Source organism: Phascolarctos cinereus, unplaced genomic scaffold, assembly GCF_003287225.1.
Source record: "Phascolarctos cinereus isolate Bilbo 61053 unplaced genomic scaffold, phaCin_HiC Scaffold_5;HRSCAF=322, whole genome shotgun sequence".
In the NCBI taxonomy this organism is placed as follows: Eukaryota; Metazoa; Chordata; class Mammalia; order Diprotodontia; family Phascolarctidae; genus Phascolarctos; species Phascolarctos cinereus.
The window spans coordinates 106,256,852-106,278,499 of record NW_027555958.1 but is presented as its reverse complement, the minus strand read 5'-3'; the positions used below and the strand labels follow the sequence as shown (position 1 = coordinate 106,278,499).

The 21,648-nt window shown below is 34.7% G+C and overlaps 1 protein-coding gene across 5 annotated transcripts in view; it reads left to right on the top strand.

Moving 5' to 3' along the window:
* The window catches only part of STXBP5 (syntaxin binding protein 5), a 218,665-nt gene that overhangs the window by 69,628 nt on the left and 127,389 nt on the right, over positions 1-21,648 (top strand). For all 5 annotated transcript variants that reach the window (XM_020986570.2, XM_020986569.2, XM_020986574.2 and 2 more), the window contains exon 8: positions 532-655. In XM_020986570.2, the coding sequence (XP_020842229.1) occupies positions 532-655 (124 nt within the window). The remainder of the gene's footprint in view (positions 1-531; positions 656-21,648) is intronic.

Here is a 21,648-nt window from a genome sequence, read left to right as displayed (position 1 = left end):
TCAATTTTGTGGTATAAGCAGTAGCTTATTTTCTTTATGAAACAAACAAACAAAAATACATTGTGCAGTAGATTTTAGACTTTCATTGTGCCATAGTAATACTTTGGTAAAGCTGCTCAGAAAGTACTTATTTTCAGAGATGTTAATGGAAATTATTATCTATTTTAAAATGGGTTTATTGATACTTTTAAGTGTACTTTGTTAACCTAAAGCACTATAGGAAAATGAACTATCATTATTATTATATTGATATACTAATATATGTGTGTATATATCACTAGCATAATGTTTTCATCATATTGATTGGAGAATTTAAAAAAAGGACAAAAATTGAGTATTCATTAATTTCAAATGAAATCTTATTTTTCTTACAGTTAACATATTAAAAAATAATCTTGTTGCTTCTTACAGTAAGCATACTGATTTGAGGATTTCCTAAAAACTCTAAAATATAAATTATTTACAAATAGGAATGTCTTAGTTTTTAATGATTTTTTAAGTGAACTTTTTCTTCTTTACTACCCTACATAGGCAATACACTCAGTTGCCTGGCACCATGAAGGAAAACAATTCATTTGTAGTCATTCAGATGGCACTTTGACAATATGGAATGTAAAGTCTCCCACTAAGCCTGTACAAACAATTACTCCACATGGTAAGGCTACTTATGATTTAATACTTAATTTCATTGTGACAGGTTTTTTTGTACAGTCTCCTTATTTCAAGGTGAGCTGAAATGTTTTAGACATATGCATGTAGGCTCTTATATTTTAACTACCCCAAAATAACAATTACCATTTTGTTAAAAATCATAATTATACGTTTTAAATCAGCTGGTACTTTTTTCTGCCAAAGATTTATGAATTTAAGCTTTGGAAGGCTGAGGAAAAACATTTTTTTATTAAGGAATCATTTCTTGAAAATGACCTTTCTCCAGTAGTCTGAAAAATCAGTTTTGTGATAATGGATGAGCAAGCAGTTTATCTCTCTGGAGCTCAGTTTCCTCATTTATAAAATTAATGAGTCGGAATATCTGATTATGGATGTACCTAGCATCTGTTAGTATTTTGTGACCCCATGACTTTAGGTGTAGGGGCTGGATCTGTGATTTCACTATTAAAGTGAACTAATTCATTGTACTATTGTAGTTCAACACCTTTGCAATTTATACACCTAGAGAATTGACTAAATTTTGGAGATGTTTAATGACTTGCCCAGGGTCATACTGCCAAAATGAATGTGCTAGCAGTGCTTCCTGGCTCTAAGGTTGGCCCTCTAAACCGCTCTGCCATGTTACATCCCAGGAATCTATGACTATTTAAAGATGCAGAAAAAGTTTTACATTTTCCTTACTATGACATGCATGGGAGAGTCAGTACTTTATAAGCACCTTTAAGAATGTTATATGATTCATTTTTTCCAACAATGTATGAACTTAATACTTTTTGCATAATGGTTTCATATTTAGGGTATTATCAGTTAAATTAACATCTGTAGATGATTCACACCCTGTGATTCTAAGTTGCTACTTATGTCCCACTGCCCCGCATCATTTCTCCATTGTGCCTCTACTACCATAGAAGCAGGTGTGTAGGACTAGGGGTCATGTTTTGTATGAAAATAAAAGTGTATATTAAATACTTTGAGCTTCATAAAAGAGATTTTATATTAAAATTATTTTTTAAATAATTAAATGATAGGTTGAATTTTTTAACGTGGTTTTCTTTTGGCTTCTCTTAAACTAAATTGTGTGCATGTATATTTTAATGTGTGTGCATCCAAAGACATTGCAGTAAAGAAATTTAAGAAGTAAATAGTTGAATGTGGCTCTTATTTTCTGAAGCAATAGTGATTTGTATAGGATTTTTTTTCTTGTAGTGGTTGATTACTTTAATAATATTTGAAGCAACATGATATGCAATATAAATTGCTAACATTTTATAGCAGTAGTCATCATATAAAAGTTTTTGAAATGTTATACAATAAAATTTAATAGTATACTCAGAAGGCATTTCTCTTTGGTAGAGATTTCACCTTGCCATCATTCACTAAGCATATTTTCTTCTTACCACCATCTTCCAATAGAGGGACTTTGGTGTCTAGATGCCAGAGCAGCAAATCACGTTGCTTACACAGTAAGCCTCGAAGTGTTGCTAAAATCTCCAGCAAGATTTAAGTTTTGCCAATTTCATTGAAGCCTGAGCACCAAAACATCAACAACAGAGACTAGTTCATATTAAGGCATTTCTGTCATCTATTTCTAAACCCACAAGAAAATGAAACAGAGAAGCATCATTCCATAATGGATAGATTGGATTTGATATCAGGAGGATTTGAGTTAAAACTCCTAAACCAACATTTAGCTGTGTGTGCTTGGGCAAAATCAAATAACCCTGCTGAACCTTATCAGGAAAGTGGGTTTGGTAATAATATCTGTAGCACTTATTTCACAGCATTGTTGTCAGGCTTGAATGACTATGTAAAGTGCTATGTAAACCTGAAAGCACAAGATAAACGTCACCTATTGTTATTAAGCCAGTAGAAGTGAATTGGTCTTGATCTAGCTATCTGAAATCTGTCTTCAAAATGAAGAACAGATAATAACTTATTGACTTGCGTAAGTGAAAATTTCATCCTTCAAAAGATAGAGAAACCAATAAGGATAAATTGCATTCTGGATTTGATTCTTTCTTATGGGGAAGAATTAGTTTCTGTGATAGAAATGGAGACCTGGAGGGAAGTAACTACTCTGTTTTACAGTTTGTGATAGAGAAAAGGAAATCTAAATATAATTTGATATGCACTGTAGATTTTGGGAAAGCAAATTTTCAAAAGGTTTCAGTGGAAAAGATAGATAAACTTCTATGTACTAAAATTTTAGGTGGGAAACCAGAATATTTGAGAGATGCTCAAGAATAAAATGAAGATACAAAAAGAGACAGTTCCACTGAGGAAGAATAGAATGGGATGGAGGGAGGGGGTGATATAGGAGCTGCCTAAAGAGGGATAAATCAATTCAGGTTATGAACAGAGCAGGTTAGAGCTTCTAGGCCAGTCAGTGTGGAGAATTGGGCCTAAGAGTGTAGCTCTGGCACTTTTAGAGTAGGTGAGATAGAAAGAACCAGTCATAAAAAATAATATAAAAAGAAGTCATGCTAGGCTAGCCTTATTCCTGTTTTTAACCAGTTTACCAAACTATTGGATACAGAAAATACTATAGATATATTTTAATGAAGATTTTGATAAAGTACCTCAAACTATTCTGATACTAGTAGATGTAGTTTAGATAATACATTTAAGTGGATTAAAAAATGTTTGAATGTCTAGACTCAGAATAGTTGCTGTGTGGGACAGCTATCCTTATTTCCAATAAATTCAGGGGCTTCTCCAGGTAGAAGGCAGAAAGGAATTTTTATTATGATCTCACGGAAAGGGCCACCGGCGCTGAAAAACCTCTCGTTGTCAGGGCACACCGAACATAGGTACAGCAGGTTTTTTATAGGTCCCTATCGCAACTCCCCTCCCTAACCCCCTTCCTCTTAGCCCATAGTTACAGGCCTTGAGGGTACATTCTAGACGCGATAAAACAAGCAGATGTGGTTATCTTGCAGTGTCCTTATTCTACAAACCCCTGTGAAATTCCTGAGTTCCTTTGTTTCTGTCCCATGGACAACCATTTGTTTCACAGTTAGATATAACATCTTATATCTTATGAGTTTAGGTTTTATGGGAGGTCTTCACTACATTCCATTCATTGCTCATGGCTAAACATCATCATGACAGAAGATCTTCATCAAAATACTCCAGGGACCTGTGATGGCTGTGTGCTGTTTAACATTTTTTCAGTCACTTAAAGGCACATAAAACATGATCATCCAACTTGCAAATAATGCAGAGCTGGAAGGGTTAGCTAACACTGGAAAATACAATCAGGATACAAAAAAATATGTTTCTAGGCTAAAGCACTGGATTGAAGCTAATAAGATGAAACCCAGGGACAAATGTGAAGTATTACATTTGGGTAAATAAAAATGATACAAGTAAATGATGGAGGAGACATGGTTAGATTGTAGTTCGTTAGTTGGGGTTTTTTTGTTTGTTTGTTTTTTAAGTATTGTGCTTGAAATACCATTTCCAAAAATCTTCATTAGTGTGGTAAGGAAAACAAAATCGTCATCTTATTTGTTTTGGTGTGAAATACTGGAAAAATCCTAACTCCAAGTTCATGTCTTAGAAAGTTGGAAGATGGATACCACTTTGTATCTAAATGGCATTGCAGCTTTGCTTATTCTATTATTTTCCTATTAAAAAAACCCAATAAGCTAGCATTTATATAGTGCTTTTAGGTTTGCAGAGTGCTTTACATGTTATCTCATTGTGTCCTCACTGAGATTGAGAGGTTAAATGACTTGCCTAGGGTCACAAAACTAGTAAGTGTCAGAGGCTAGATTTCAACTGAGGTCTTTGTCATTCTAGGTTCAGGGCTCTAGCCTCTATACCACCTAATTACCAAAACTCTCAAATTCAGGGTTGCAAAACTATTTTTTTCCTGCTTATCTGAAGTATTAAAGTTGATTACATTCAGTGAGAAAAAGGAAAAAGCAGCCAGGTCTTAACATAATCCTTGCAGCAAGCTCAAAAAGTGTGGGCCAGTAATTGCTGGCATTTCAGTCTTATCTATACCTACCTCCTAATTACATCAGCATTTTTTCCTGGGGAAACTGCTATTTTATTGAAGAGGAGAGGGCATATCAGAATTTTCCAGGTTTGTTCTACTTCCATTGGACCCAAGTTAGCATATCAAGCCAGAAATTTCCATGGTGGCAACCTTAGGGATAATAGCCTCACTATCTGCCTATTGGGAATTCCTGTTCTAATATTCATGAAGTGAAGTAAACACAACTTAATTGAATTTTCCTCTTTACTGATATAGCATAACCTAACAAGGATTAAAATGACACCTAGTGGTAAAGCCTGGTAGTATTTTTTTTTTTTTTGGTTTGGTCTTTTCTGTAAGAAATTACTAGAATGTAGCTAGTCTGTGGATTCATTGTGCCAACTGTTCAGTGTTACATTTCATGTTCAAAGACTACACTGTCTTAGAAATGTATTTTGTTGTTCAAAAAGAAAGATTGGACAAGTGGTTGATTGCTGTTATATCACCATTCCTTAGATAAGTAGCTCAAAGCGCATAACCTACAGGTTGTTGTTAGGATCATTTTCAAGAATGAACACACTATCTCTCTCTCTCAAAAATGTGTGTGTGTGTGTGTGTGTGTGTGTGTGTGTGTGTGTGTGTGTGTAGGAAGTTGATTTCTAAAACTTAGAACAGTTTCTTTCCTTAGAAATCCAAGTAGATTGGTATACTTGGTTATTATTATTATTAATAATAATAATTATTGGTTATTACTATTCCTGAAGTTCTTATTGATTTTCCTATATTAGAGAGATTGTTGCGTAGAAGCTGGAGAGCCAGCCTTGAAGCTAAGGAACCTAGTTTTAAGTCCCACTTCTAACTTGTACTGACTGTGTGACTCTGGACAAATTGCTTAACCTCATTCATAAATTATAGAGAAAGTGAATTTGTAGAGGTGATTTCTTCACCTAGGAATTCCTAATATCAGTGAAATCAGAGGTCCTTTCCCTTCACAAGGTTACTTGAGATAAGTCTCTCCCTTCTGTCCGCTGCCTAAACAATCATGACAAGTATTTCTTTAAATGGATTATTTAAAATTCATCTACCTAGTGAGCCACAGCAACAATGTTAAATATTTGAACACTACTAAATATTAGATTAATAGCTAATTTTTTAATAGTAAAATTCTAGATATTACTTTGAGATATTTGTTTCTCCCTGGAAAACCTGAAACTGGAAAAATAAGGGGCTACTTGAATTTAAGATTCTCTTTGCTAGGGGCAGCTAAGTAGCGCAGTGGATAGAGCACCAGCCCTGGATTCAGGAAGACCTGAGTTCAAAAGCAGCCTCAGACACATAACACTTACTAGCTGTGTGACCCTGGGCAAGTCACTTAACCCCATTGCCTAACCAAAAAAAAAAAAGCTCTTTTCTAGAATTGCCTTCATAAGATTATCCTGTTATTAACTCTTTACAGGATTAATATGCCTTCAAGGGATAATGCCTAAAAGATTATCCTACAAAATGATAGAATGGAAAGGGAGTTGTAAGATCCAGAGTAAGTCAATTAACTACTATAGTTCTCAATTTCCATATCTTTAGAAAGAGGGTGTGGGATTAGATTGTGCTTAAATTTCGTTATAACTCATTTTAATTTTAGCAATTTATCACTCATATAGGAAACAGAAATTTATCACTGACATAGAATCATTTATAGAATTCCTGTTGTGTGTATTGAAATTACAGTAGAGGTTTAGGGATCAGAGAAGGAAAGGGGAAGATAAATAGGAGGGATTTTTTTTTCTTGTGAGGCAATTGGGATTAAGTGACTTGGCCAGAGTCACACAGCTAGTGAGTGTTGTATATCTGAGGCTGGATTTGAACTCAGGTCCTCCTGACTCCAGGGCCTGTGCTCTATCCACTGTACCACCTAGCTGCCCCCAGAAGGGACAATTCTTGCCAGCTGAGTTTGGAAGAGAACACTATGTATGAAATACTCTGATAATAATTAGAGGAAATGCTCTTAGACACTACTCCAGGGGTGGGGACTTCACAGAGTTTGTATTCAAAGAGGGGCACTTGAGGACCTAGAGGGCCACAGGTTCCCCACCAGTCCTTTTCTCATCTTATAAATAAGAAACCTGAGGCCCAAAGAGTGGAAGCAAAGTGGCCCAGGTCGCATCTGTAACAGATCAAGCCCATAATCCTTGACTTCAGATCCAAAGGTTTTTCATTGCATAAGCATTTGTCAAATATCTGCTGTATTCTCTCTCTTCCTCCTCTTTTCTCTAAGCTCCACTAGACCTGTAGAGTCTTAACCATAGTCTTGATGCCCTGTTACCTTACCTTGAGCCCTTAGGCAAAAGAATTATGTCAAGTGGCATACTCGTAGGTGAAAAATAATATACTATAAACCATTATCAAGGAACAATGTTAAGGAGCAGAATAGTAATTAGTAAGCTGCATTCAAGAAGGCTTTTGGAGCAGGTAACTTTGACGTTTTGAAGGAGCTTACTGGGAGAGTACTTGAAAAGAATGTGCTGGTGCATACAGACATATGAAGATTGAGGCAAGTAAGTTATTTATAAGAAGCAATAAACCAGTTAGCTTGACTGGAGCAGAATATGAAAGAATTTTGTTAGTTTATGACTTGAGAGATATATTGAAGAGATACATGTGATATGTGATAGCAGTGGGCATAGCAGTATATCAATACAATGCTTCTTCAAGCAAATCATAGCATCAGGTGACATTTTAAAGTGTCTTGTCTTAATTTTTCTTTCCACTATGTCTTCTGTGTAATAAAATTCTTTAAGGAAAAAAACAAACATACATCCATATATGATGTATTTCTCTAAACTCAATTTCTTCTGTGCTGATTTCCAGTTTTCTTAACAGTTCTTGTCAAATAGAGACTTCTTATCCGAGTATTCTGTTATTCGGTTTATCAAATATTTGTGTATTTTTTCCATCTTTATTTTCATAGAAACTTTAAAATTCCCATTATTAAGCATTTATTTTTTTCCCCTTTCCACCCTCCCCCTGCCCACTGAAAAGAATTTGAAAAAGAAAGCAAGGAAGGAAGATCAAAGTGAAAGGAAGGAGTAATTGCTGTATTATCATAACCATAGTCAAATAATACAAATTGATACTTTGGCCATGTCTAAATATGCATTTTTCACTCAGCATATTAGTCTACTGTGTTAATATCATGAGGCAGGTAGTATTCTTCTTTATCACTCCTCTGGAGTCATAGTTGATCATTTAGTTGTATAGAGTTCTTAAAGTCTTTCAGAATTGTTTGTTTTTACAATTTTCATGTCACATTATACATTATTCTTCTGATTTACTCACTTTATTCTTAATTACTTCATATGCCTCTTCCCAGGTCTCTCTGAAGCTGTCATTTTAGTTTTTTTAGTACAGTAGTGTTCTATTATATTCATATGCCATAATTTGTTCTGCCAGTCTCCAGTTGAAAGATACCTCCTTAATTTTTAGTTCTTTGGCAAAAAGAACTACAATAAGCATTTTTATACATAAAGCAATTTTTTTCTCTTTGATATTTTTGGGGTATATACCAAGTAGTCATATCCTTGAGTCAAAGGGCATCATAATTCCAGCCTTTCCAGAATGTTTGGACCAGTTCACAGCACCGCCACTGCCACATCAATGTGCCTGTTTTTCCACAGCCCTTCCAACATTTGTCTTTTTTAAAAAAATTGTTACCTTTAACAGTCTGATAAATGTAAAATTGACCTTCAGAATTACTTTAATTTACATTTCTCTAATTACTAGAGATTTAGAGTATTTTTTCATGTATTTATTGATAGCTTAGATTTATTCCTTTGAAAATTACCTGTTCATATCCTTGACCATTTATCAATTGGACAAGGACTATTATTCTTATAAATTTAAGTCAGTTCCTTATATATTTTGGAAATGAGACCTTTATCAGATAAACATGCTAAAAAGATTTTTCTTAGTTAACTATTTTTCTTAAAATCTTGGCTATATTGGATTTGTTTGTGCAAAACCCTTTCAATGTAAATTAAATTTAAAATGTAAATTTAAAATTGTTTATTTTGTAAGATGTGACCTTTTGTATCTAGGTCATGTATCCATTTGGAGCTTATTTTGGTATATGGTGTGAGATGTTGATCTAAACTTAATTTCTGCCAGATTGCTTTTCACTTTTCCCAGTAGCTTTTAATCAATTATTGAGTCTTTTCCTCATTAGTAAAGATCTTTGGGTTTATAAAGCACTAGGCTACTAGGTTTGTTTATTTCTGAGTTTATGTACCTAATCTTTCCCATTAATTGATCATTATTTCTTAACTAGTAATAAGTTATTTTGGGAGTTACTGCTTTGTAGTATAGTTTGAGATTTGGTATTACTAGGTTCCCTTCCCCACTTTTCTTTTTATTATTTCCCTTGAGATTCATGATCTTTTGTGCCTTCAGATGAATATCATTATTTTTTTTTCTTCTTTGATTGATATAGTATAGAATAAATTACTTTTTTTTTTTTGGTTAGGCAATGGGGTTAAGTGACTTGCCCAGGGTCACACAGCTAGTTAAGTGTTATGTGTCTGAGGCTGGATTTGAACTCAGGTCCTCCTGAATTCAGGGCCGGTGCTCTATCCACTGCACCACCTAGCTGTGCCTAGGATAAATTACTTTGGATATGTCCACTCATGACAAGAGTCTGTCTTAATTTCTGTAAAGTGTTTTGTATTTTTTTAATGTAGTTCTTGTGTTCATCTTGGCAGGTTTACTTCCAAATACTGTATACATTATGTAGTTCTTTTAAATGGAATTTCTCTTTCTTTCTCTGCCTGTCAGTATCTTTATGATTCCTAACTCTGTTATCCAGTGTTTTAGCAGTCTCTCCCAACTTGTGCCTTTGGGAGATAGCATGGCATATTAGAAATAGTACTTGACTTAGAGGCAGGAAGTCTTGGATTTAAATTCCAGCTGACACTCACTAGTCATTTAACCTCTTCAACACTGTTTCTTCATTTTTAAAATAGGGATAATAATACTTGTATCACTTAATTTATGGGGCTCTTATGATGATAAGATAATATCATGTTTATAAAGAGTCAGTCAATAAACATTTATTAAGTACCTATTATGTGCCAGTTACTGTGCTAAAAGCTGGGGATAAAGTGCTTTGCAAAACTTAAAGTTGTACAAATGACAGTTCTTATCTCATGATTTTTAGGCATGCTTTCTATTATTTTATCCAAGTCATTGACAGAGCCTAGCACACATTCTTTGGGTATTCTATGATCTGTTTTTCTCCAGTTTGGCAATGATACATTAAGTTTTGTTCTTTGGGTATAGTCATTCACTCAGTTCTGAATTATCTGTCTTTGCAGCAGTGGAATAAATACCTTACTGAATAGTTACTGAAGCCAAGTATATGTTGTCTCTTGCATTCCTCTGATCTATCAGTTTAATAATAAGATAACCTCCAATGAGAGGATGGGCCCAAGTTAGCAAATGCCAAATTTAATGGCCTTTTTTCAATCTTCATCTTTATTGACCTCTTTGCCGTCTTAAGAGACTGACAATCACTACCTTCTTCTTGGTATTTTCTGTTCTTTAGGTTTTTGTGACACTATTCTATCCTAGTTCTCCTCCTACCTTTTGAACCATTCCTTGCCAGTCTTTTTTGCTGGATCTTCTTCCAAGTCATGTTCCCTGGTACTATGCAAGGTTTTTTCCTTGTCCCTCTTCACCCTTTTTTGGATTTTTTTTTTTTGGATTCAGTAATCATATTGATGCTAATGATTCTCAGACCTACTTATCCAACCTTAACCTCTGTTTTACCTACCAGAAATCTCAAATTAAATGTCCTATAGATATCTTAAACTTAATGTGTCCAAAATTGAATTAATTATTTTTCACCTTAAACTCTCTCTTCTTCCTTTCTTATTACAGTGGAAAGTGCTACTATCCTTCATAATCACCTAAACTAACAGCATAGGTGCATCCTCAACTCCTCTCTTATCTCCTTACCTTCGTGACATCTCTTCATATGTGCTCCTTCTCTTCTCTGACATTGCTAACCTACCTACCTGTTATAGGCCTTCATTACTTCACACCTGGATAATTTCAGTTAACAACTTATTGCTCTTTATAAGTCCCTGCTACAAGTCTCTATGTACTTGAGTTTATCCTCAAATCAGTCATCAAAATGATCTTTCTAAAGCACAGTTCCAACGATGTCACCCCCATATTCAATCAACTCCAATGGCTCCTCCATCACTTCCATCATAAAATATAAAATCCTCTGGTGTTTGAGCTCTTCATAACCTAGCCCTCCCCAATTTTCTAGTCTTCTCTTCCCATCCCTACCCTCCATACTGTGTGATCCAGTGATACAGGCCTTGTTTGCTCTTTCTTTCACAAGATACTTCATCTCCAAGTCCAGGTGTTTCACTGACTCTGCGCCATGCTTATTTTGTCCCTCCTCATTTTTACCTGCCTTGTTGTGGTGGAGGGGCTTTCATAATTCAAAGAAACCATGCTATGCAGGATTACCCAAGGAGGACAGGTAATAGTGGAGAGTTCTGACAAAACTGGATCCACTAAAGAAGGAAATGGCAAGCCACTATAGTGTTTTTGCCAAGAAAATCCCATTGTCAGTACTAAAATGGTAAAAGAGATGACATCAGAAGATGAGCCCTTCAGTTCAGAAGGTGTCCTATATGTATGCTTCTGAGGAAGAATGGAGGACAACTACAAGTAACTCTAGTACTAATGAAGTGGCTGGGCCAAAGCCAAAAGGAAGCTTAGCTGCAGATGCATCTGGTAATGAAAGGAAAGTCTGATGCTGTAAAGATCAGTATTGCTTAGGAACCTGGAATGTAAGATCTATGAACCAAGATAAGCTAGATGTGGTTAAACAGGAGGTGGGAAGATTAAACATCATCATCTTTGGTGTCAGTGAACTTAAATGAATGGGAAAAGTTGAATTCAATTCCGGTGATCATTATATATACTACTGTGGGCAAGAGTCCCTTAGAAGAAATGGAGCAGCTCTTATGGTAAATAGAAGGGTGAAAAAGAGGTATAATTTCAAAAATGACAGCATGATATATCTGTTCAAATCCAAGGCAAACCATTCAATAAAACAGTAATACAAGTCTATTCTCCAGCTGCTGGTGCTAAAGAGACCCAAGTTGATCAGTTCTAGGAAGAACTACATCTTCTAGATATGACACCAAAAAAGATCTCATATTCATCGTTGCATGTGGGGATTGGAGTGCAAAGTAGGAAATCAAAAGATAATTGGAAGAATAGCAAGTTTGGCCTTGGAGTACAAAATTAAGCAGAGCAGAGAATAATAGTGTTTTGACAAGATAACTCACTGGTCATAACAAATTCTCTTTTTCAACAACCCAAAAGGCAACTTTATGCATGGACATCACCAGATGGTCAACATAGAAATCATATTAATTACATATGCTTAACAGCCAAAGGTGGAGAAGCTCAATACAGTCAGTTAGAACAAGACCTGGAACTGACTTTGGCTCAGATCATGAGCTTCTTACTACAAAATTCAGACTTTAATTGAATCAAGTAGGGAAAATCATGAGACCGTATAGGTATGACCTAAATAATATCTGTTATGAATATGAAATGGAGGTGATGAATAGATTTAAAGGATTAGATCTGATAGAGTGCTCAAAGAACTGTGGATAGAGGTTTGCAATACTGTACATGAGGCAACAACAAAAATCATTCCAAAGAAAAAGGAGGAAAGCAAAATGGCTTTCAGATGAGGCTGTACAAATATCTGAGGAAAAAAGGAAAGGTAAAGAGAATGCAGAATTCCAGAGACTAACAATGAAAGATAAGATGGTTTTCTTAAGTGAGCAAAGCAAAGAAATAGAAGAAGAAAAAGTAGAATGGGAAAGACAAGAGATCTTAAGAAAATTAGAGATATCAAGGAAATGTTCCGTGCAAAAATGGGCATGATAAAAGAAAAAAAAAATGGTATGGACTTTATAGAAGCAGAAGAGGTTAAGAAGAGGTGGCAAGAATACACAAAATAACTATACAAGAAAGATCTTAACATCACCAATAACCACAGTGGTGCAGTTACTGATCTAGAACCAGACATCCTGGAGAATGAAGTCAAGTGGGCCTTAGGAAGCATTGCTAACTGTAAAGTGATAGAATTCTACCTGAGCTGTTTAAAATCCTGAAAGATGCTGCTGCTAAAATGCAGCACTCAATATGCCAGCAGATTTGGAAAATTCAACATTGACTACTGGATTGGGAAAGATCAGTTTACATCCCAGTACTAAGAATGTACAATGTCAAAGAATGTTCAAATTACCAAACAAGTATACTCATTTCACACACCAGCAAGGTTTTGCTTAAGATTCTGCAAGCTAGGCTTTAACAATATGTGAATTGAGAATTACCAGAAGAGAAGGCTGGTTTTTGAAGAGGCAGAAGAACTAGAAACCAAATTGCCAACATTTGCTGGATTATGGAGAAAGCAAGGGAATTCCAGAAAAATATCGACTTCTGCTTCATTGAATACACTAAAGCCTTTGACTGTATGGATCACAACAAAATGTGGCAAGTCCTCAGAAGGTGGGAGTGCCAGATCATCTTACTTGTCTCTTAAGGAACCTGAATGCAGGCCAAGAAGAGAAGTTAGAACCAAACCTAGAGCAACTGATTGGTTTAAGATGGAAAAATAAGTACAACAAGGCTGTATATTGTCACCTTATTTATTTTACTTATATGCAGAGTACATTATACAAAATGCCAGGCTGGATGAATCAAAACTAGAATTAAGGTTGCTGGTAGAAATGTCTACAGTCTCAGATATGCGGACAATACCACTCTGATGGCAGAAAGTGAAAGGAATCAAGAAGCCTCTTGATGAGGATGGAAGAGTAGAGTGTAAAAGCTGGCTTGAAGAGTAACATCAAAAAAAAAATAAGATCTTAGCAACTTGTCCCATCACTTCCTGGCAAATAGGGAGAAGAAATGGAAGTAGTATTAGAGTTTATATTCTTGGGCTCAAAGATCACTGCAGATGGTGACTGCAGCCATGAAATTTAAAAAAAAAAAGAAGTTTGCTCCTTGGAAGGAAATCTATGGCAAATCTGTACAGCATACTAAAAAGCAGAGACATCACCTTGCCAACAAGGTCTTTCATAGTTAAAGCTATGTTTTTTCCAGTAGCAATGTATTATTGCGAGAGTTGGACTATAAGAAATGCAGAACCAGAGAATTCACATTTTTGAATTGAGAAGATTCTTGAGAACCATTGGACAGCAAGATCAAATCAGTTAATACTTAAAGAAATTAATTCAAGCTGTTCAATGAAAGGTCAAATACTGAAGCTGATGCTTAAATACTTTGGCCACATACAAGAAGATGGGGGTCAATGGAAAAGAAAAGGGGATGGCAGAGGATGAAAAGGATAGTGTCATGGAAACAAGGACCATGAAGTTGGACAGACTTCAAGAGATAGTGGAGCATAGAAGGGCCTGATGTGCATAGATGGGGTCATGAAGAGCCAGACATGACTGAACAATGACAACATTTCTAACTTCTGGCTTCCCTGGTTTCCTTCATTGTCAGCTAAAATCCTACCTTCTATAAGAATCTTTTCCTTTTCCCCCTTAATATGTCTTCCTTCTGTTGATTATCTCCAGATTATCTGGTATGTATCTTGTTTGTACGTGGTTGTACTCTCAGCCTGTGACCTTTTTAAGAGCAGGGTAAGTCTTTTGTCCTTTGCATCCTCTGGACTTAGTACAGTATCTGGAATATAATAGGCCCTGAACAAATGCTTGTTGACTTAACCTGACTTTACTTTGCCCAAAGTTAGCTGTTTTGCCATCAGACATGTATTTTTTTGAAGGTAGTTTGGATGGTATAGTGCTGATTAGGAATATAAAATGACAAATTTTCAGTACTGCATCCTGTTTTATATGCAGTTATTTATCAGCCTCCCATGAGACTATGCAAGAGTTATAAATGAAACTACTGGATCTTGCTTCAGTTTTGTTCTTGTTAAGTTTCCTCTCACAAGAGTCCTGTATTTAGCATTCCTTTTGTGTGTAGGAATGAATAACCTGTCCCATACCTTTATTTGTGTTTTACACCGAGGTCTCAGACAGATGAGCCAACAACTAAAATTGCCCCTGGGATTTTGAGGTGGTGGATTGAAGCTCTAGAGCATTACAATGATAAAACTTCCAGAATTAAGCTTGGTCCAAGATAACATTACTGGGTCAAGAGTAGTGCGTGGATGCAGTACTCTAGCTTCAGTGGAAGGAGTTTTCCTAAAGTTAGAATAAAATTATAGCATTAGAATTGAAATCTAGTTCAGAGGAGGAAACTGAAACCCATAGAAGTTAAATAACTTGCCCAAGATCATCACATTGATACAGGTAGCAAAGCTTGGGTTTGAATCCATGTCATCTTGATATCAAATCTAGTTGTCCGCAAGCTGACAGGAAAATTGTATACTTACATCTTTTCTGTCAGGAAAGTGATTTTCTAGAACTGACAAGGCTCTGGTTTTGTTCAATTTTTATTTAGTCTCTTATTCATTCACATATTTATTTTTTATCAGATCTGTGATTTCATCAGTATTGGGAGCTCCCATCCAGAAACTCCTCCTACCAGTGTCTCTACCCTCTCTGTGATGTACCATGTTAGAGATTTGGCTTTGGGCAATAGAAAGTTAAATGATTCCTTAGGTTATAGGCTAGTATGTGTCAGAGGCAGAAGCTGAACCCAGGTCTTCTTGACTCTGACTCTGTATGTACTGTACCAGCTGTTTAGCATGTACTTTCTTTTTTTAAAAAATTTCTTTTTCTCAACAATTTATTATTTTTTAAATAAGTTGTTTATTTGTTTTTTTTTTAAATTAAACTGCCCTTACTATCCACCACATGTTGGGCAAATTAAATACAACCAAACAACTATACAAAAAACCCTCACAGCTCCCCAAATCCTTCAATATGTATCGATATAGTATGACAAAACAAGTTCCCACGTTAGCTGTATCTGAAAATGTATGTCTTTTTCTGTATTTTAAGTCTGTTACCTTTCTGTCAGGAGGTAAGTCATATGTTTCATCTGTTGTACTCATTGCATTGAACACACATCTAAAATCTTTCCAGGTTGTTTTTCTCTGTGTTATCATTGTATAAGCTGTTTTCCTAGTTCTGCTACCTTTATTCTGCTTAATTAAGACTTGATAAACATCTTCCTACTTTACTGTGAAATGATCCATTTGACTACTTCTTATGGCACAATAATATTACATTGCCTTCGTATACTGCAATTTAACTGTTTTCCACTAGGAAGATACCTCTTTAGTTTCTGATTTTTGGCTGTTACAAAAAGAGCTGCTGTAAATACTTTTGAACATATACATCCTTTTCTGCTTTCTTTGCTTTTTTGGAGGTATAGGCCTAATGGTGGTGTAACTGAGTCAAAGTCTATATGCGTAGTTTGGCAACTTTTGGGGCATGATCTGAAATTGCTTTCCAGAATGTTTTGGAGCAGTTCACGGCTCCACCAGTATTGCACTAATGTATCTATTTTCCCATAGCCTGAAAAATCTTTGTCATTTTCCTCTTTTGTCATCTTTGCTAGTCCATTAGTTGTGAGGTAGAAGCTCAGTGTTAATTTAATTTTAGTGATTTAGAGCATTTATTCATATATTTGCTGATAGTTTGGATTACTGCCTTTGAAAACTGCCTGCTAATATCCTTTTTACCATTTACCTGTTGGACAATGGATCTCAGTCTTATAAATTTGAATCACTTCCTTATATATTTTGAAAGTGAGGCTTTTATCCAAGAAACTTGTTGCACAGATTTTACCCCCCCATTTATCTGTCTTCCTTCTAATTTTTGCATTAGATTTATTTGTGCAAAAACTTTTAAATTTATATAGTCAAAATTATCTGTCTTGTGTGATCCTTGATAATTGTCTTGGTGAATTCTCTTATGTGATCCTCTCTATTGCTTGTTTAGTCATGAACATTTCCCCTTTCTACATAGATCTGAAAGGCAATTTCTTCCTTGTTCCTCTGCTTTATTTATGATAGTACCTTTTTTAACTAGACCAGTGATATTAGACTCTTATAGGAAAAGAATTCCTGTGTACTGCATATTGACTTGGGAAAAAAATCAACATCATCTGTGTTGTATTATATTTTGATTTATGTTGTTAAGAATTTCTAAATTATGTTTTAATATGGTTTGAGGTGGCACTAGGAAGTTTGGCCAGCAGGAGTTTTGATGATACCTGTGATCTAGGCCATATACTGACTTGAAGCTAATTTTGGTGTGAGGTGTTGGTCCAAACTGAATTTCTTCCAGAATTCTGTCTAGTTTTCCCACTAGCTTTTTACCAAATGAGTTGTATGCCCTCCCCCCCCCCAACCTTGGTAACTGGGCGTTTGGGTTTATCAGACTCTTGTGTTACTACGTTTGCTTCTCTAGTTTGTGTAATTAACTTTTTCCACTAATCAAACTTTTTTCAAATCAATACCAAATAATTACTCCTTTATAGAACAATTTGAGATCTAGTATTGGCAGAACCCTTTCTTTCCCACTTTTTTCATTATTTGTCTTAAGATTCTTGATCTTTTTTTCCTCTATGTAAATTTCATTATTATATTTTCTAGTTCTATAAAATTTGGGAGATTTATTGGTGCATCACCAAATAAATAAATTAATATTAGTATAATTGTTATTTTTTATTATGTTGGATCAGTCTATCTCTAAGCTACTTAAGTCTATGTTTCTGCAAAGAATATTTTATAGTTAGATTCATGTAATTTCTGATTGAATCTTGGTAGATGCCCTCCCAAATTTTATAGTTTTGTCATCATTTTGATTGGAATTTCTTTCTAACTTTTCTTGCAGGGTTTATTTGGTTATATACAGGAACAATGATGCTTTACAGAAATTAATCATATATATTGCAACTTTGCTAAAGCTATTAAAAATTTTAGCTAATTTTTTTTTTGTTGACTCCTTAGAGTTCTCAAAGTATAACATGATATCATCAGGAAAAAAGCAATAATTTTGTTTCCTCTACCTATGCTTATTCCCTCCATTTCTTTGTTCTTGTCATATTGCTGTAACTAGCACACAACCTGATTGTGATGAATCCTTACTGGTTCTTAAGTTACTTCTTCCTGTTATAAATGCTCATAGACCATCTCTTTAAAAATACAGTTTTTGGCAGAACTCAACTCATAATTGTATTGGGTACTCAAGTGGACCTGTGATCTCATAAATTTGGGCATTCTTATCCATCCCTGACCATCTTGTATAACTTTAGTCAAAATAATCGCATAAATTTACCATAGCATGTCTGTCCACTTTGCAGGAGGCCTTATTGCTTTCTCTTGATTTTGTGAGGATACCAATGGAGTGAACAAGCTATTTTACAGTTATCCTTTACTCTCATAATGTGCTTGGGTCCATCTTCTTTTTTGCTCATACATTTCTTTCATGACAGCCATTCCTGTATTTCCCTGGAATAATTCCTCATTTCATATTTGCCATATGCTTCTTGAATGATCTTTGTGTGATTTTCACTTTTAGTTCTTTGGAGATTATATTCCATGGTTTAAAGCCACACAACAAAACTGGAAGAATTTTAATATTTAAAAGGTTGGCCTTTGTTTTGCAGAGAAGCTTGAGATCGTTAAAATAATTGGATGATTTTCCATTGACAGGGCAGCCTGCTCTCTTCCTGCTATTTAAATCCAGGCCAAACTTCCTGTTCATTTGAGCTTTTTGCCCAAGATATCTGTATGTTTATATTTGTATGTCTATTTGTGTTTGTGTGTGAATGTAATTGTGTGTGTGTGTGTGTGTGTATGTATTGCTGACACATAATGGACTGGATCTATGATTTTATTAATAGAGGGTTTCCTCAACAAATACAAACGAACATTTTATTTGTAACTTAAAGACAGTGAGGTTAAATGACTTGTCTTAGGATTACACAGCCAAAATGTATCAGAGTTGAAGTTTGAGCCAATTTTCCTGGCTCTAAGGCTAGCTGTCTATTGTCAGTACAATAATGTCTATGTGTTTTTTTATGTGTACATACAGCACTGATACAATAGCTCAGTATTTTCTATCCAGCAGCATATGGGTAATAGACGCTCCTTATCCACTTTATTTTTTCCTGTTGAATAGTTAGGTCAAGCTCTTTTGAATGATTATTGATATTCTCGAGGCTGTTAGTACTGCAGGGCTTGATGCATTCAGCACAGTGCCTCTTCCAAACAGGAGCCTCTAGAAGACATCACCATCTATAGGAAATTTTCTCTTTTAGTTGGATCTCCTCCATAATGATGGTGAATTTTACAAGCTAGCATTTCCCTGTTGTATAACTTGCCTGCTGGTAATAATTGTAGAATCATCAAACAAGGATATTACCAATGTTGTGTCTTTGAAGGAATTTTGTGTAATTTTGGCACCTGCAAGTGAGCCTTTAATTTGAGGAGAGTCTTTAAAGCTATGTTTTACTCTGCTAAATCAAATGCTATCTTGTGGTCAACAAGAATAATGAGATTTTATATTCTTTTCATCATTCAGCCAGTTGTGTAATGGTAAGGATAGATTCTGCAGTGAATATCAACTGCAAAAGCCTTCCTGTTCTCTTACCTTAGTCAAAAATTCTGTTTACCATTTGTAAATTGTAATTTAATTTTTTCATATAAATGAGAAAGTGGTTATTAATATTATCTTGGTTATTTTTTTAATAAGGTTTTTTTTTTACTCCCATGTCTTTGAAAACTTTTCTTCTTTCAGATGCATCAAGAATCATTCCCTCAGCATTCTCAAAATGTCATTTCCAGCACCAAACTTCTCTGAAGATAGTTGGGCTTGTCTAGTTCCTTTTTCCATCTTTATTTTCTTCAGTGCCATTACAATTTCTCCTATATGTATATATGTGTGTGTGTATATATATATATCTATATCTATATATATGTATATAGATATAGATATATATATACACACACACACACACACACACACACATATATGTATATATATATATATATATATATATAACATATATATTATATATATACATATATATATATTCAGGACTGAAACATTAGAGGTTAAATGTATTAATTCTACTTTTTTTTGGTAAATAGAACATTATAAAATATTTACAGACTTAAAAACAAACAACAAACCTGTCATTTGTTATCTTCCTTACTGTTTTATGTATCCCTTGGGCAGACTTTGCTTAGTTGATGTTTTCTTGAAGCTTTGCTTTAATAAAATACATTTTAATTTTTATATCATAGATTTTCCTTTGTATCTTTCTCTTCCTCCTCACAGAAAACCATCCCTTATTTAAAAAAAAATAAACTTTTTTTTAAAGGAGGAAGAAAAGAATTCAGCAAAAACAATACATTGAAAAAATCTGATAATATATGCAGTGTTTAATACTCTTGGCACCCTCTCCCTCCACCTACATAAAAGAATGAAGGAGGGAGGTATCTTCTCATCTCTTTTTGCGGGGCTAAACTCAGTCTTCTTCGTTTCACATTTACTTGTATTTGGTTTGTGGTTTTTGTTGTTTCCTTTTACATTGTTGCCATTGTTTATATTGTTTTCCTGGCTCTGCTTTAACTTCACTTTACATCAGTTCATATAAATATTTCCATTCTTCTCCATCTTCTACACATTCACCATTCTCATGTACCACACCTTGTCTAACCATTATCTAATTGATGGACATCTACTTTGTTTCCAGTTCTTTGTTATTCTAAATATGTCCTTTTGACATTTATCTACTTGAAATATGTATACACCTAGTAATGGAATGTCTAGGTCAAAAGATGTGTACATTTTAGCCACTTTATAGTTTCAATTCCATTGCTTTCTCTCATTTAATTATTTCCTAATATCCTATTTAAATCTTCCTTTGTAGATATCTGTTTGCATGTAGTCTCTCTTATTAAATTGTAAGTTCTTTGAGAGCAGGGACTGTCTATTTCCTCTTTTTGTATCCCCATTTCTTAGCACAGTACTTAGCACATAGTAGGTTCTTAATACTTATTGAATTGAAATTGTTTTCCAGAATTGTACCAATTCAGAACCTGTCTTTCTACAACCCTTTCAGCATTAACTTTTCCTGTCTTTCATCAGCTTTATCAATTTTCTGTGTGTTAATTTAAACTTCAGAATTGATATTATTTCCATTTTTCTTTTGGGGGATTTAAAGCATTCTTTCATATGGTTACTAATGCTTTGCATTTCTATCAAGAAATACTTGTTCATATGCTTTGATAACATTAGCTATTGTTTGACCATTTATCTACTGAAGAATTGCTTTTGGTGTTCTGTTAATTGTCTACGTAATTTAGGTATCAAATGCTTATTAGAGATATGTAATAAATTTTTCTTAGTCAACTGCACCCTTCTCCCTAAACTTTAAATTTGCTTTTTTCCCCATCACTGCTTGTTTCTGTTTCATGTGGTGCTACTGTTCATACTCTCTTACTGCCCTTCTCCATCAGATTTTACAAGTAAGTTCCTGTTCTAATGCTGTATTGCCCTTACCTGCCATGTTGGTGCACTTGGTAAGTTAAGTCAAAGGTTTGCTGCTCAATTGAATGACATATCTTTTTGCTTGTTTTTTTTTTCTTCTGTCTTTGTATTAACTCTTGTCTTTAACAAGTCAGCAGTACACAAAAGGTGATTCAAGAATGACGTCAATGTCAGTTAAAATCAGTTTCCTTTTTTTTGTGATATTATTCAGTGTTTGCCAAGTTGTCCACGTCTTGGTGATGTCTTGTATTACTTATATAGGATGCTCTTAAGAAAGCAGACAAAGTTTGTTTCTGAGACCACATACTAAGTTTTTTGTTTTGTTTTGTTGTTGGGGTTTTTTTTAACATGTCATTGTACTTCCCTGACACAGACTTTAGTAACACAGGGTCACTTCTATCCTGTGATGAAGCA